At 35.8% G+C, this 15,424-nt stretch overlaps 1 protein-coding gene across 2 annotated transcripts; it reads left to right on the forward strand.

Annotated features, from left to right (window-relative positions):
• Positions 1-1,004: 1,004 nt before the first annotated feature.
• LOC117321977 (myeloid differentiation primary response protein MyD88-like) lies at positions 1,005-14,917 on the forward strand. 2 transcript variants are annotated; one of them, XM_033876631.1, is made up of 7 exons: positions 1,005-1,308; positions 1,661-2,357; positions 4,949-5,020; positions 10,190-10,246; positions 10,938-11,133; positions 12,318-12,409; positions 12,993-14,917. In XM_033876631.1, exons 2-7 carry the CDS (start codon positions 2,015-2,017, stop codon positions 13,331-13,333), a joined length of 1,101 nt encoding a protein of 366 aa, XP_033732522.1. In that variant the 5' UTR covers positions 1,005-1,308; positions 1,661-2,014; the 3' UTR covers positions 13,334-14,917. The 2 variants fall into 2 exon arrangements, with proteins under 2 accessions (XP_033732522.1, XP_033732521.1); XM_033876630.1 differs by having other exon boundaries at positions 1,005-2,357.
• The last annotated feature ends 507 nt before the right edge of the window (positions 14,918-15,424 follow it).

Consider the following 15,424-nt stretch of genomic DNA (forward strand, 5'->3'; position numbering starts at 1 on the left):
CTACTTTTCGAAACAAATTAATTAGAATTTGGTACAGAACGGAAAAAATAATTAATTTACCATACAGCTGTTTCGCCCCTTTTAGGACTCTTAAGCAAAAGAAAAAAGACTTATAAATGAATAAATTTTATTTTCAGTCATGGATTTCAAAAGAAGATCAAGAAGTGTATATTTTGAACTACTATCCAAATGGCTCGGCATGCAGGTTACGGGAAACATCTGGAACTGAAGTCCACCATCGCCAGCAGTGTCTACCACCTGCAATCTCAAAGGGTTGTACAAAAGATACACAAGTTATTAAATAATACTCAAGTTCCCATGAAATGATCATTTATACATGCAACTTACCGGGGTGGCCGAACACACCATTTCCACACTTACTGAAGGAATAATTAAAGATGGATAAGACTATTTCTCTTTAGCTATTTGGGTTTCTCTGCTTAGTTAGGAAGACGTATAGAGAGGATGGAATTGTGAGAATGGGAATGGAGAATGAAAATGAAAACCTTTTTAGTTGCTGATATATCCATTACGGGTTTGCCCCTTAGGTGTGGTTCCGATTGCACGGATTCGACCTTCACGATGTAGAATCACATGGTGTGTCTTTGAAACCGAAACATATTCTTCTTATCCTCCTGATATGCTTTCCTGCTTATTTCCATTATATCTTAATCTAGATTTACGAAAAACGGTTTGTTGTTTATGTTGTCTGTTTATGTTGTAGATGTTTATGTTGATGTTGATATTGTTGTTAATGTTATCGTTGTTTGCGTGGTTCATGTTGTTGTTGATGTTGTTTTTATGGTGTTGCTGTTGTTCATGTTGATGAGCAGAGGGAGTTGCTAATATTTGTGAAACTTGTGCCCAATCCATTTGCTATTGATGTTAATTAGATATGTTTAAAATATGTTGTTGCCGATGAATATGTTGTTGTAGATGTGTCGTCCGATCAGCATTAACCACATCCATATCCCTGCATGTGAACGTGGCCACCCAGTCGTGTACTTCAGGTCATGACACATCGACTGTCCTAGTCGTCTGCTAAGCCAACTTATTTGAGGGAATATTTAAAGTAAACAATACATATTTATCAATAAGAATTGTTAGCTAATGTTTTCTTTCAAACATGTTACAGCATGTTATCGACGTTACACCATTCAGAAGTGTGTACTCGACACTTACAACTTTCAGAACAGGAAGTTCGTGGGGTATACGTTCATTTTTTTATACACATTTTCTTATCAGAGGCCGGAAGATTTATCAAACCGAAAGTTGGGGAATGATTACTATGTGTAATCGGCAACTGTGGTAGGCAATGTGTTCGATATCGATATAGGACTCTAAAATTGAGTAGTGTATCTTAGTAGACGCCCAAGCCATAGGTTCTACTGGTGGACCTAGCACAGTATTTTGAAATCTGTTAAGTTTACAGCGACCTTGTACCCAAGGATGGACAAAAATACACTTCTAAAATAGTTACAACAGGGCGCCTTATGGTTAGTTCTTCTAGTATAGAGCTAGTGTATATAGTCGCTACACAGTTTTCTGAACAGGAAGTTCCTGAGGGATTTAAAGGGGTATATGTGTATAGTGTGTAAACAGAGGGTAAGTGTTCCTTAATACACACGTAGAGTCAATACATATGTGTTTTTCTTCTCAGAGGCCGGAAGATTTAACAAACCGAAAGTTGGAAGTACGTACGGGTAGCGTTTGGAAGGTAATGTAGACAGTTTCAGAAGCGGTGCTTACATTTGGATTACCATGTTATCGGCAATGGACTGGTTTGTGGTAAATAGTAAATGTCCTATATCGAAATAGATCTACGTCGCTTAAATTGAATGGGATATATTGAGTTGACGCCCTAGCCACAGGTACTACGGTAGACTTGACTCAGTATTTTGAAACAGGATATGTTGACCGGATACCCAAGGTAGACGCATTAAACTTTTAAAATAGTAACATCAGGACGCCTGATAATCCATATCTAAAGTTTGGTAGAAAAACAAAAATCACAATGGCGGAAACGGAAGAGATAAAAACATTGATTGAAACAATGAAAGATGTCCACATAAATTCGTTAAACAATGGATGTAGAAGGAAAATTGGTATGTTCATGGACACGGAAGGAAGTTTGATACCAGACTCGGACATGTTCAACGACTGGTGTGGTTTAGCTGAACTTTTGAACTTTACGCAACCGGAAATAGAAGACATGAAACGACAAAAGAGTCCAACACAGGAAATGCTCCACTTGTGGAGCATACGGAACGATCCGGAACCGAAAGTTGGAAACTTCATCAGTTTCCTTTTTCAGCTGGAGAGGTTTGACGTTATTCACGAATGTCGCAAAATGATAGGTAAGTAAAATATGTATAGTGTTTCGTAGCAGTTATTTATATATAGAACAATTTAATTTTTAAAAAGTGAAGGCACGTGAATTAGCGTCGTGACTACCGTTTTCAGATGATATATGTTAAGCTATCCTTATGCAATTCAATATCAGGTATATACCCATCGTATAACAGGCAAGCACGTGCTGTACTGTTCTATATCTGATATACACGTGTTGTACTGTTCTATATCAGATATACACGTGTCGTACTACTCTATATCAGATAAGCAAGTGTCGTACCAACCCATATCAAAAAAAAGTCTCATTCTACCCTATATCAGATATGCACGTGTCGTACTACCATATATTAGTTATACACGTGTCGTACTACACTATATCAGAAATACACGTGTCGTACTACCCTATATCAGTTATACACGTGTCGGACTACCCTATAGCATATGCACCCGTGTCGTACTACCCTATATCAGATATACACGTGTCATACTACCCTATATCAGATATACACGTGTCGTACTACCCTATATCAGATATACACGTGCCGTACTACACTATATCAGATATACACGTGCCGTACTACACTATATCAGATATACACGTGTCGTACTACCCTATATCAGGTATACACGTGTCGTATTACCCTATATCAGATGCACCCGTGTCGTACTACCCTATATCAGATATACACGTGCCGTACTACCCTATATCAGATATACACGTGCCGTACTACCCTATATCAGATATACACGTGCCGTACTACCCTATATCAGATATACACGTGCCGTACTACCCTATATCAGACATACACGTGTCGTACTTCCCTTTATCAGATATACACGTGTCATACTACTCTATATCAGATATACACGTGTCATACAACCCTATATCATTTATACACGTGTCGTACTACCCTATATCAGATATACACGTGTCATACCACCCTATATCAGATATACACGTGTCATACTACCCTATATCAGATATACATGTGTCGTACTACCCTATACATGATATACACGTGCCGTACTACCCTATATCAGATATACACGTGTCATACTACCCTATATCAGATATACATGTGTCGTACTACCCTATATCAGATATACACGTGCCGTACTACCCTATATCAGATATACACGTGTCATACTACCCTATATCAGATATACACGTGTCGTACTACCCTATATCATATATACACATGTCGTACTACCCTATATCAGATATACACGTGTCGTACTACTCTATATCAGATATACACGTGTCATACTACCCTATATCAGATATACACATGTCGTACTACCCTATATCAGATATACACGTGTCATACTACCCTATATCAGATATACACGTGTCATACTACCCTATATCAGATATACACGTGTCGTACTACCTTATATCAGATATACACGTGCCGTACTACACTATATCAGATATACACGTGTCGTACTACACTATATCAGATATACACGTGTCGTACTACCCTATATCAGATATACACGTGCCGTACTACCCTATATCAGATATACACGTGTCGTACTACCCTATATCAGATATATACGTGTCGTACTACCCTATATCAGGTATACACGTGCCGTACTAACCTATGTCATATATACACTTGTCGTACTAACCTATATCATATATACACGTGTCGTATTACCATATATCAGATATTCTGTTTTAGCAGGTTAATATTTAAATTGATTGGCATAATAAAATGCTTTTTAATACCGATCGTCTTGGAAAGCAAATGAATATACCAGTCACATTTCGTCCTAATTTTCGAACCATGACGTGATGAAACATTAGGGGAATCTCCTGATGATGTATATCTTTACATAATGTCAGTAACATATATAAGTAAATGGTACAGTACATGGATGTCATGAAATCAAACACGCTGACACGATATCTTTTTATTAACTAGATAGCATACATAAATAAGGAATAGAGTTGAGAAGCTCTACGACGCACAAAATTTGAATAATTCATTCCAAGTGTCACGCTCAATGCATAACGGTAGTACTTTATTGGACAATTGTACGATACATTTTTTACACCTGAAGGGCGACGTAATAGATACATTTAAATATATATACAGTATATAAATAATGAATCAGGCTTAAATATACACGTATATTTTATGAACTAATATTTCTATCAAAATACCATTTAAAACCCATATGAGTCTTCGTCAGAACTTAAAAAACGCAGGTTAATGTTACAATGTACGGAAGGGTGTCATTTGGAACACGATATGGGAACGATGAAAGTATCAGACATAAAGCAATTAGCAATATACTATTGTCAAACTTTATATTTGAAAATATTTCACACTTCCTACTGTAGCCATGGTGGCAACTACAGTATATAATATAGTCTTTATCGACCTGCACCTCTCAAAATGCTGCGTTGTATATTTTTTCTGCATCATCTCGCATCATATGTGAAAAAAAAATATCAGATGTGAGGGAATTGTTTTTAATTTGTTTCGCAATTTTCAAATTTTAACAAATATCATTTAAAAATCACTTAATGTAGCCAGCACCCTCATTGTCATCCTCCACCTCAATGCAATTTTCCTTCTTCTTTTAGAGAGAGATGTTGAGAAATGGCGAAAAAACGAAAGCAGTCTGCGGAGTATTTACGACGATCCAACTTTCCGAGGTTTGTTTTGTGTATTTTTCAGATTATTATTATCATTGTCAACACCAGATAAAAACGTATACAATCAGTCCCGTTCAGACGGATGTTTGTCCCTGAACAATCGTATGGTCGTGTTGTGTTGCTAGGAGTATGAAAATATGCAGAGGTACTGTACTTGTTTTCAGTCAGTCATCAATTCTGTTTGTGGGAGATATAGTACCTTTAAACAAACAAGAAACTTGTTTCTCCCTATTTAGACGGGCGTGTGATTAAACTACATAAATTACTATCCCCAATTTATTTTCTAAACCAACGAAAATAATCAGAAAAAAAATTATTCATTTTCGTATAATCCGTTTAAATTGATTACCCTACCTCAAGAATATGGCTCTCAGACGTTGTAAAGGAATGCTGAAACAGATCCTCCAATGTCGCGGTCCATTGAAGTGACAAACAAGTTTACCTTAAAGGGTCTAAATGGTTAGATTTTCATTTAATAACATATAAAAAAGTATAAGAATTAAAAGTATGTTAAAAGTCATGCACGTTGTGTTAATTATAAAATATAAAAGGGGTCTGTATATCAATATCTCTGAAATGATTCCTCAGTTTGTTAATACCCTCCTTGTTTATTCTCTGTTGTTTTTGACCAAAGAGCAAACCCTTTTCATTGTCACACCTTCCAAAGAATAGATGTGTAATATTAAACCTTTCCGCTACCACTTGGTCAACGTAAGATATTGAATAGGTATAATTAGGCATTTCTGAGTAGATATGATTCTTTTTTTGTTAATAGCCTTTTGTTTTCTGTAGTTCATTTAAATGGCACCTCCAGATTCATATTGTTTATGTTTCTTGGTTATGTTCTGACAACTTTAGGAACGATTGAGCCGCTATGATTTATTTAAAGAGGCTTGCCCGCAGAGAGATCAGAAAAATTGGCTAATAGAAAAAGATTTTTTACACATGACAGATTGTTGGAATTCTTGAGTTTTTCATTTTATTTTCCTTATAAAACGCTGAAAAGTGATATTAAAACCTCATTTCTAAATATTATTTATTTAATCGCAACCCGCAATAAGTCCCCGCTATAAAGTGGAGTCTAATTTGATTGACACATCAAAGAAACAAGCACGTGCACAGTGCCGCACAGTGATAACTTCAAAGGCAGCGGCGATTTACAAAGAAGATTTGCCGTTATATTCCATACATTTCCCTCTCAGGTTGAGTTTTAAAACGTCTTTTAAATACATATTCTGTAATTGTTTTCAAGAAATAAAGTCGGAAAGCCTCTAATTTTGTCACATAGAAACCTGTACTGAAGTTTATTTAGTGATCGGAGATGTGCCGTTTACCGGTCCGTCTGCGGGTAAGCCTCTTGATGTGGTTTTGTTACCTTCAACTATCAGCAAGTGACTATATACGTTACAGCGGTACCTTCTCTGTGATAAACTATTACTCACGACTACAGACAATACATCATAACAGAGTCATAAAGAGGACAATGGCCGTGTTCCCGACTTAATTAAAATTAGATTTTTGAATACTGCGATACAATAAATAATTTCCACTCCTCTGCCACAGTCTACGACACACAATTTCCACTCCTCTGCCACAGTCTAAGGTACACCAATTCCACTCCTCTGCCACAGTCTACGATACACAATTTCCACTCCTCTGCCACAGTCTACGATACACAATTCCCACTCCTCTGCCACAGTCTACAATACACCATTTCCACTCCTCTGCCATATTCTACGACACACTGCGATACAAATTGTATCGCCAGTGGTTTTGTGAAGATTGGCTTAAGTTTCAATCATGTGTCGTAAATTATTGCATTACAGGTAAAACTGACCTAACAATACATGAGTAATGTATTTGTTACTATATTGTTAAATTTCACTTATAATTACTTTTATTATTAAAATAAATATATGGCTCTTCAAAACTTTTGAATTTTAATGCAACGCACTATTCTTTTTAATGTGACAATTAATTGTTATTTTATCATTTAAATATTTTTTTATTCATATTCATATATGTAAATTAATGATTTGGTCCATGATTATTCATGAATGTACATTTTACTAAATTTATGAATGAATTAGTTTCATAATAATCATTCTTAAATCAAATAAATTCTTAAACATTTTAAAAAAATATATATTGAAATAATTTTTATGATGATTCATTAAATTATTTATTCATAATAAACTTAATACTAAATCATAAATTCTAAAACCGGTAACCGAGTTGAAATAAATCTGATTATTTTTATTGGATTTTAGGAGGCAACAGCCTAAAATGTAAATAATCATGAATACATTAATCTTTTTTTAAAAATGTTTAAGAATTTATTTGTTTGATAATGATGCTCAGTTTTAGGTATTGTGGTACTTGTGTTTTTTAGTTCAAGGTTCACACAATCAGGGAAGGTGTAGTTCAGAGGGCTGAGTCTGTTTCTGCTTGCTAGTCATTCATTACTCATACAGTTGCCAGTCTTCGGGAGAGTTTTAGTGACAAGGCAGACTCAAAGATTATGAATACCATGTCTAAGATGTTGGTGCCAGATGGAGTTAGAAGTGAAGTTGTAGGGGTAGTTGTCAAGTATTTAGAGGATCTTGTTTGTTTTTGTTGCACATCCTATTAACAGCCCTTTTAACAGCCAGGGTCATTTTGGGACGTGCCAGGTTTTGGAGGTGGAGGGAAGCCTGAGTACTAAGAGAAAAACCACCGGCTTACAGTACCTGGCAACTGCCACACGTAGGTTTCGAACTCGCAACCCAGAGGTGGAGGGCTAGTGATAAAGTGTCGGGACACCTTAACCACTCCGCCACAGTTTAGGAGAGCGTAGTTTAGGGAATGCTTCTTGTCTAGATCAGGAGTTGTCAGGATTCAGGGCCAATGTTAAAGTCAAGGTTGTCAGGGTTCAAGACCTATGTTAAAGCTCAGGTTGTCAGGGTTCAGGGCCAATGTTAAAGCTCAGGTTGTCATGGTTCAAGACCTATGTTAAAGCTCAGGTTGTCAGGGTTCAGGGCCTATGTTAAAGCTCAGGTTTTCAGGGTTCAGGGCCAATGTTAAAGCCCAAGATGTCAAGGTTCAGGGCCAATGTTAAAAGCAAGGGTGTCATGGTTCAGGGCCTATGTTAAAGCCCAGGTTGTCAGGGTTCAGGGCCTATGTTAAAGCTCAGGTTGTCAGGGTTCAGGGCCAATGTTAAAGCCCAGGTTGTCAAGGTTCAGGGCCAATGTTAAAGCCAAGGGTGTCATGGTTCAGGGCCTATGTTAAAGCCCAGGTTGTCAGGGTTCAGGGCCTATGTTAAAGCCCAGGTTGTCAGGAATTGGCAAGGAATTGGCATGGAGTTAAGTCTGATGTGGCCCAATAAGATATCAAGTGCAGAGACATTTCCCTAGTTGTGGCTGTGATGTATAGGAGGCTGTTGGTGCTTTCAATATCCACAGTGGACTGTTAGAGGGATTATCTCGACAGAACCTCATCAAGACATCCCTAAGGAACAGGCTCAGCATCAGGTCCCTGGGTCCATAGTATTGATGGTCGCCAGTCACGGCCGAATTATCTCTTTATCCTAGAAAAAAAAACTCGAATTCGGTACTCTCGAAAAACTCTGATAATATGAAGTGAAATTTTGGTCCAAACAATAAAAATCCTACTTAAAATTATCGAATAACTCGAAGTATCGTTTTTGAGTATAGGGTTACGTGAGGAAACATGTTTGATTCCTGGCGAAGTGCCAAAACGTTCATTTATGGGTATATTTCATTTCTTTTTACTTTTGAAGTGAACAACAAATACATAGGCTTATAAACACGTCCCCGAGCATATATTACATCCTATAAATTATCTTACAATCTCGTCCCCCGTATTGAATTATATCACAAGAACGGGAATGTCCCTTAAGATCCGGGAAGTGAACTACACACCTTAGTGTCTGCACGTTGATAATATCCTGTAGCTGATAAGGGTTTTCAATAGTGTCACCACGATTTGGGATATATATTGGGTGACTCACTGAAAAGTTCGGCAAAGGTATATGTTTACAGAAAACATAACCACATTTAAAAAATGATCGGTTGTATTTCTAATAACTATACAACATAACCAGTGTCATGAAATAACAGCCTTTAAACCATGACTCCCAGACATACGTTAAAGCTATTGACATTGTTCACTTACATTTCAAAACAAAAATAAGATAAATAATTAAATAAATAAAAGTTTTAATTTTAACTATAATGATGTTCTCCTTGACTGTCATACACAGAAGGACATGGAGTACACTGTCGATGTTGACGTAGTCTGCTGTTTTTGTTACCTACTCATAATTACTATTAACCTAGATATGTACTTTAAATATTTTACATATTTGTTATCAATAGCCATATCGTTAACGTTAGTTGACAACGCCTTGCTTTCCTCAGAGACGTTTTAACTTCCAATACTATTAAGATTTGCGGTTCAGTTATTGCTTCCAAGTGTTTGTAACTTCCCATACTCTTCAGGGGTTTGGTTCAGTGATGACTTAAGATGTTTGTAACTTCTCATACTTGACATTTTAGTTCCACGATGACTTACAGATGTTTGTAATTTCCCATAGTCTTTAGATTTTTGGTTCAAGGATGATTAACATATGCTTGTAACTTCCCATATTGTTAAGAGTGTTGGTTCCAGAATACCTTTTAAATGTTTGTAACTTCCAATACTCGTCATATTTTCGGTGCCAGTATGGCGTGTAACCACCAATATTCTGAAGGTTTTCATTTCTTGTGCAGCATACAAATGTTTTGTCTCATCTGATTCTTTAACAACCTTTTGTGGTAATTTGTTTACGAATCCACGTGATCAGTAACCAATGGTTACCGATTATTTACTAATGATAATCTAATCGCAACTTTCAATAGATAAACAAGAGGACACCTACGTTACTCTATTACTATTTAGTATCTAAGCGTCGCGAAACGTTTTCTAGAAGGTTATTTATAATAACAAATAATTCATATGAAAAGCCACAGAACACACAAAGCCAATATAATTCCGTAATACAATAAGACAAAACAAATAGCAATTCATCAGATACTTTTACTATTTTTCAATATAATCAGTCAGACGGAGTGTTTTACGTTAGATGTGTGATGAATCCATCTTTACAGTATGCTTTTCTATCCTCTTTAGATCCCAAAGCCAGTGCCAGACCTCCAAGAATAGAAGATACGGAGACTGTAAAGGATGGTATGGGACAATTATATATTTTTGTTTTAATACAAGGAAAAATATAATGCATATATAAAGTGGATAAATACCATAACAGGTTTATTGTACTCGTGGGAATATGTAGATACTTGCCACTCGTGTATACAATAATAATCCGCCTATCTTATCCACACTTTAGTACGTCTGTCAGCGACTTTTATCACCGGCTGTTTGGATCCATTTGATTATACCGTTCTACAATATTTTATATTGATATTCCATTGGATAGATATTTAGAATTTATTACCATCCTGCTTCCTCCCTTTAATTGCTTTAAATGAAATTTTCAAAAATATTTCTGTACCTTCCCATTCAGTTATCTATAATTCCTTTTTACTTATTTTGAGTTTGGGCGCCTCCTATAATCTTTAAGCTTTAACATCAGTGATGAGTCCTAGACGGATGGAACAGTTGTATGATGCATTAAAATTCATTTTTTGCTTTATTGTATCTAACATAATTTGTTTGAAAATGTGCAAGTATCTTGTGTGTCTTTTGAACAATGGTATGAGCATCGTACAGCATATACATTAAACTTAAACACTGGTAAATAAAGACTAGGGTTGATAAACGAAGCTAGTGAGTACGTCTTTGAAATGTCGTTTTATCGCAGTTTATCAATAATTAGGGGGTTTGTTTAAAGGTTTATATTCTCTTGTTGTTTCCGTAGTGGGTAGTGACCACGAGTTCTACTATGATTGTTTCGTAATCTACAACCCTGAGGCCAAAGATCAGCTGGAGTTTGTTAAGGAGATGTCCCGCATCCTAGAAGGCCCGGAATACAACTTTCGCCTGTTCGTTCCCTGGAGAGACGATTTAGTAGGAACGGCGATGTATTCGGTATCGGCAGCCATCATAGAGAAAAAGTAAGACTAACTGTTCCAATATATCTACATTTTGGTGGCAAAGCCACGATATAAACTACGTAAAAAGTTTTGCAGTCTATGTGAGCATAACACCAAAAACGTGACATCAATCCATGCCGCGCATGAATATACTCACCCACCGGAATACTTGTAACTAACGTAAACAATCATGGCTCTATTGGAAAAAAGCCTAGGACAACGTCGTTTTTATATTAATTAAAAAGTATCAAAACGAAATTTTATACAATATTTTTGTTTGCCAATCTGCACGTGACGAATGAAGTTTGAATAAATAGGCTGTTCCATTTGTCAAATCCCATTGACGAAGTCGCTAAATATTGGCATTTTGTATGCTCACTCAATTTTCATTTTCAAAAATAACAAAAAATATGTCGAGAATGTATCCTAAATATAAGCATTAAACTGTCTTTTTCGGTGTCTATGGTCGATATAGATGCCAGAGCTTTGCAAACAAACCTGTCATATTGTGCTAACGCTAGTTTACATTTCCGCCGTTCTGCACTAGTGGTACCTACTTCTCAACAGTATTACTTATTATTTACCACATCTACCTGTCAATTGACTTTACCTTTGAAATAACATAGGGAGTGATTTATCAGGATTTCTGACGGTATATGTCATTTATTGATGGATAGTTTCCACAGCAGACATGTCTGCCTTTAGGCGTTCACGATCACGAGGCGAAGACCTCAGCAACGCACTTTAACTCCATCCCTGATTTAGGTAGAAGCTATCGATATATTGTTTACTTTAACATTGATAAACATTCGAAACGGATTCAGAATAAAGATCGTCAAAGTGTAGAAATCCGTTGATTGATATGCTGTCGAGGTAACGTCTAAACAATAGAATAATTGTTTAAGCAAGAAATGGAACGATGAAGTCAAGATGGAGAGTTTAATAGGAAATCAAACGAATGATATCTACTAATATTTTGACAAATTATAACGGGGGTGTTTCCGGAATATATTTTAAAACAAATCTAATGTTGTCGTTCTATCCAAGAAGTGCTTCGGAAAATGGTTAGTTTTGAATAGACGGATAACGAAAATACTGGTATTAGAAACATATTGGTACTATTTTTGACCAGGGAAGTCAATAAAAAAATGCTGTTTTCGAGATTGAGGGTTGTTTATATCCAGTTTGCCTTTTTTTCTTTTCAGATGTCGACGATGTGCTGTTGTTTTATCGAATTCATTCTACAATAGCCCGTCTGCTGACTTCCAGCTCAAGTTTGCGCATGCCCTGTCTCCAGGTAAACACACATCATACTCTGTGCTATAAATATCACATATGTGATGTACCAAGAGAAATATGAAAGGTAGGGAAAAACAGATATGGTCATTACAAGATATGTATTGGCTTAATATCAATAGCAGAGAAACAGAACATCCACTTATGCGAAGTGAATGCTCCACGTTAATGTATCCATACAACCATCTTCATATCAAAGTAGATAAACCATTCCACACAAACTCTGTAGAGTATTGACTGATCATAATATATATACAAGTTCTAAGTTCACGTATTCTATATCACAACTGTCCTGCAGGAAGGACGTTGAATTGCGTCTACTCTCCTAGGTGTGCATTTCAGCCTCCGTTAATGCCCCAATCATTCCAGAATACTGCTCTCAAATGCTTCTAATTGTCAACATGGCATTAAATAATAAACGCGAAACAGGACCGGAGGACATCCGTTAACTTAATAACCGATGGTGTATGTTGTAGTCTGTAACGGGGTTTTTTTATTCGTTTTCCCTTGTAATCTTCGTCATATTCCAATATACAGCATCATGTTTACCAAAGAATAGTCATTTACGTATTTATGTTTTCCAGGAGCACGTCAAAAAAGAGTGATACCAATAGTGATCGAGAAAATGGAGGTCCCTAGTATACTGAACTTTGTAGCTCCAGCGCCATTTTACAATGCTGGAATTAGGCATTGGCAATGGCCGCGTGTTGCTGCTACCATTCAAAGTGAACTCATGCCGGACAGGGAAACTTGGCTCCCGGAAGTCGACGCATGGAATATTGCATTGGATACATCTGACGTCACGAAACGCGAACTTTGGGGGGTTACTCTTGCAGTCCAGGTTTATCCTGAAGTAGAGGAAAAAGGAACTCCAGATGTCGTTGATCAAAGGAAGAAACATAAAGATAAAAAGAGCAGAAGATAGATTTATAGCAAGTTATCAAGATTTTTTACCTGCTGATTTAAGGTGATAGAATTGATAGAAAATGTATTTCTATTGGTTAATGTGTTGACATTTGTTAATGAATTAACATTCGTTTTAATGAATTACTGTTTGTTTAAGAATTGCCATATACAGGAAATGTTTCGTTGTGAAATCCTAGAAGTGAATGTAAATATTCATAGAAATAATCCCGTGCCAATATGTTTTTAAATTTTTAATGTAGTTATTTAAATGTATATATATCATTGAAACTTTCACCTCGTTAATCCAATACATTGAATATGAGGGAATATATAAATATAAATTGTTATATTTGTTATCTAATTACACTTTCAGGATGAAATATTTATGAAAGTCATCATTCTAATGAAAAAGGTCAATATGTGAACACTTTAAACATGAGAGTATGTAACGGAGGCTGAAGTGTTCAACCAGATTAGAAGAAGATCTGTGATAAGCACTTCTTTATGTCAAGCTATTTGTCTAGTACACTTACATTGTCTAAGAAAATCTACCCGTCAACAGATTAATATATAGAGGATATCTAACAGTGTCCTTAGTAGTACCAAACATATTTCATGCGTTGGGCTAATATTTTGTTATTTTTCATGTGCACGAGTGCTAAACGAATGAAACATATTTGGTATTACTGAAGATACTGTTAGATATTCTGTTTATTAATCTTTTATAACAAAATATACCGGATATGCCTTTAATTTCACCCATTGTTGTTTATAAGCAGTGTTTTGATTGGTCATATCAAAGAAAGGTATCAGAAAAAGTGAAAAATATCAGTTTTATACAATTGATATTTTTCGACATTTCACTGGAGAAAATGTATAAAGCATGATTTTATTATCAGGGTGGTTACTGTAACGTCCTGCAGTTCTCTCGTTTTTTGAGGAGTCTTCAGTGATGTTAGGAACATCCTACAGTTCCCCCGTTTTTTGAGGGGTCCCAATTGATGTTAGGGACATCCTACAACTGTTCCATTCTTCGTGGAGTTGCCAGTGATGCTTTGGGCCAAAAAGCTTGAAAGGAAATAAAAGCCATAATGGTCTTTACAAAAAATCAACAACACAAAGGAAGTAAAAAAAAAAAGAAGAAAAAAAACATTTAGATATCACCTCCAACTATATGTTTGGTGATGAAGTATATACTGAATTATCAGTGAAATAGTATCATCAAGCTAGTCGCCCTTAAGCTTGGAGGGGGGGGGGGGGGGGGCATTGACAATTGAATAAGGTTGGGTTTTTTTAAATGTAAGGAGGTGTGCTCATTTCATATTTTAGCAAAATACATTTATTTGTAATACTTTATTGTTAAATCTGTTTGAAATCCTTACAAACATATAACTTATGTGTTTGTGTTTGTGCAAACATAACCATTTTTGTATCATGTAGGGAGTGTTTGCTGCCAGATAAGTGAAAAGTTTTAAAATCCAAATGTAACGAATCAATAAAAATATAATTTGATATATGTGATTCCAAAGTTGTAATAGTGATGTTTCTACTGTCTCCTTTTGATACTATTCATATTATTTTAATAAAATAAGTCAAAATGTGAGTTGTTTAATTATAGTTTATGTAGATACTATAAAGGAACAATAGCGCAGCCGAGAGAATGTGATGAGACTGGTATGCTTCAGTTGCACACAAAACAAGAACACATACGAGATTATTTTTAAAATAGATAAAAACAATTTTTATAATTTCTGATTTAAAAAAAAAATGCAATGTTTCGTTTGATGATTGAAAGCGTCCATTTAATTTAATTTTTATCCACAAACAATCTGTCCATTGGTCGGAGACTAATCATCATCATATCTTACAAGGGATACGAGGGGGTAGGGGGGACTTTCAATAAAAGAAAAATAGTACACAAAATAAGTCAACCTGGGACAAAGCTTTATCCTCCATGTGTTGTTGTTAGGGTTTCCCAGTCAACATTGCTAAAATTAGCTTTTTATAACTAGTTGAAGGTCTCGACTAAATATCAATCTGTGTTGAAGAATAGCTATCATAAGAATTTCATTTTGTGGTCAACAAAATTCAAGCCAGAATAGCTGATGGA

The sequence above is a fragment of the Pecten maximus genome, chromosome 2, assembly GCF_902652985.1.
Source record: "Pecten maximus chromosome 2, xPecMax1.1, whole genome shotgun sequence".
In the NCBI taxonomy this organism is placed as follows: domain Eukaryota; kingdom Metazoa; phylum Mollusca; class Bivalvia; order Pectinida; family Pectinidae; genus Pecten; species Pecten maximus.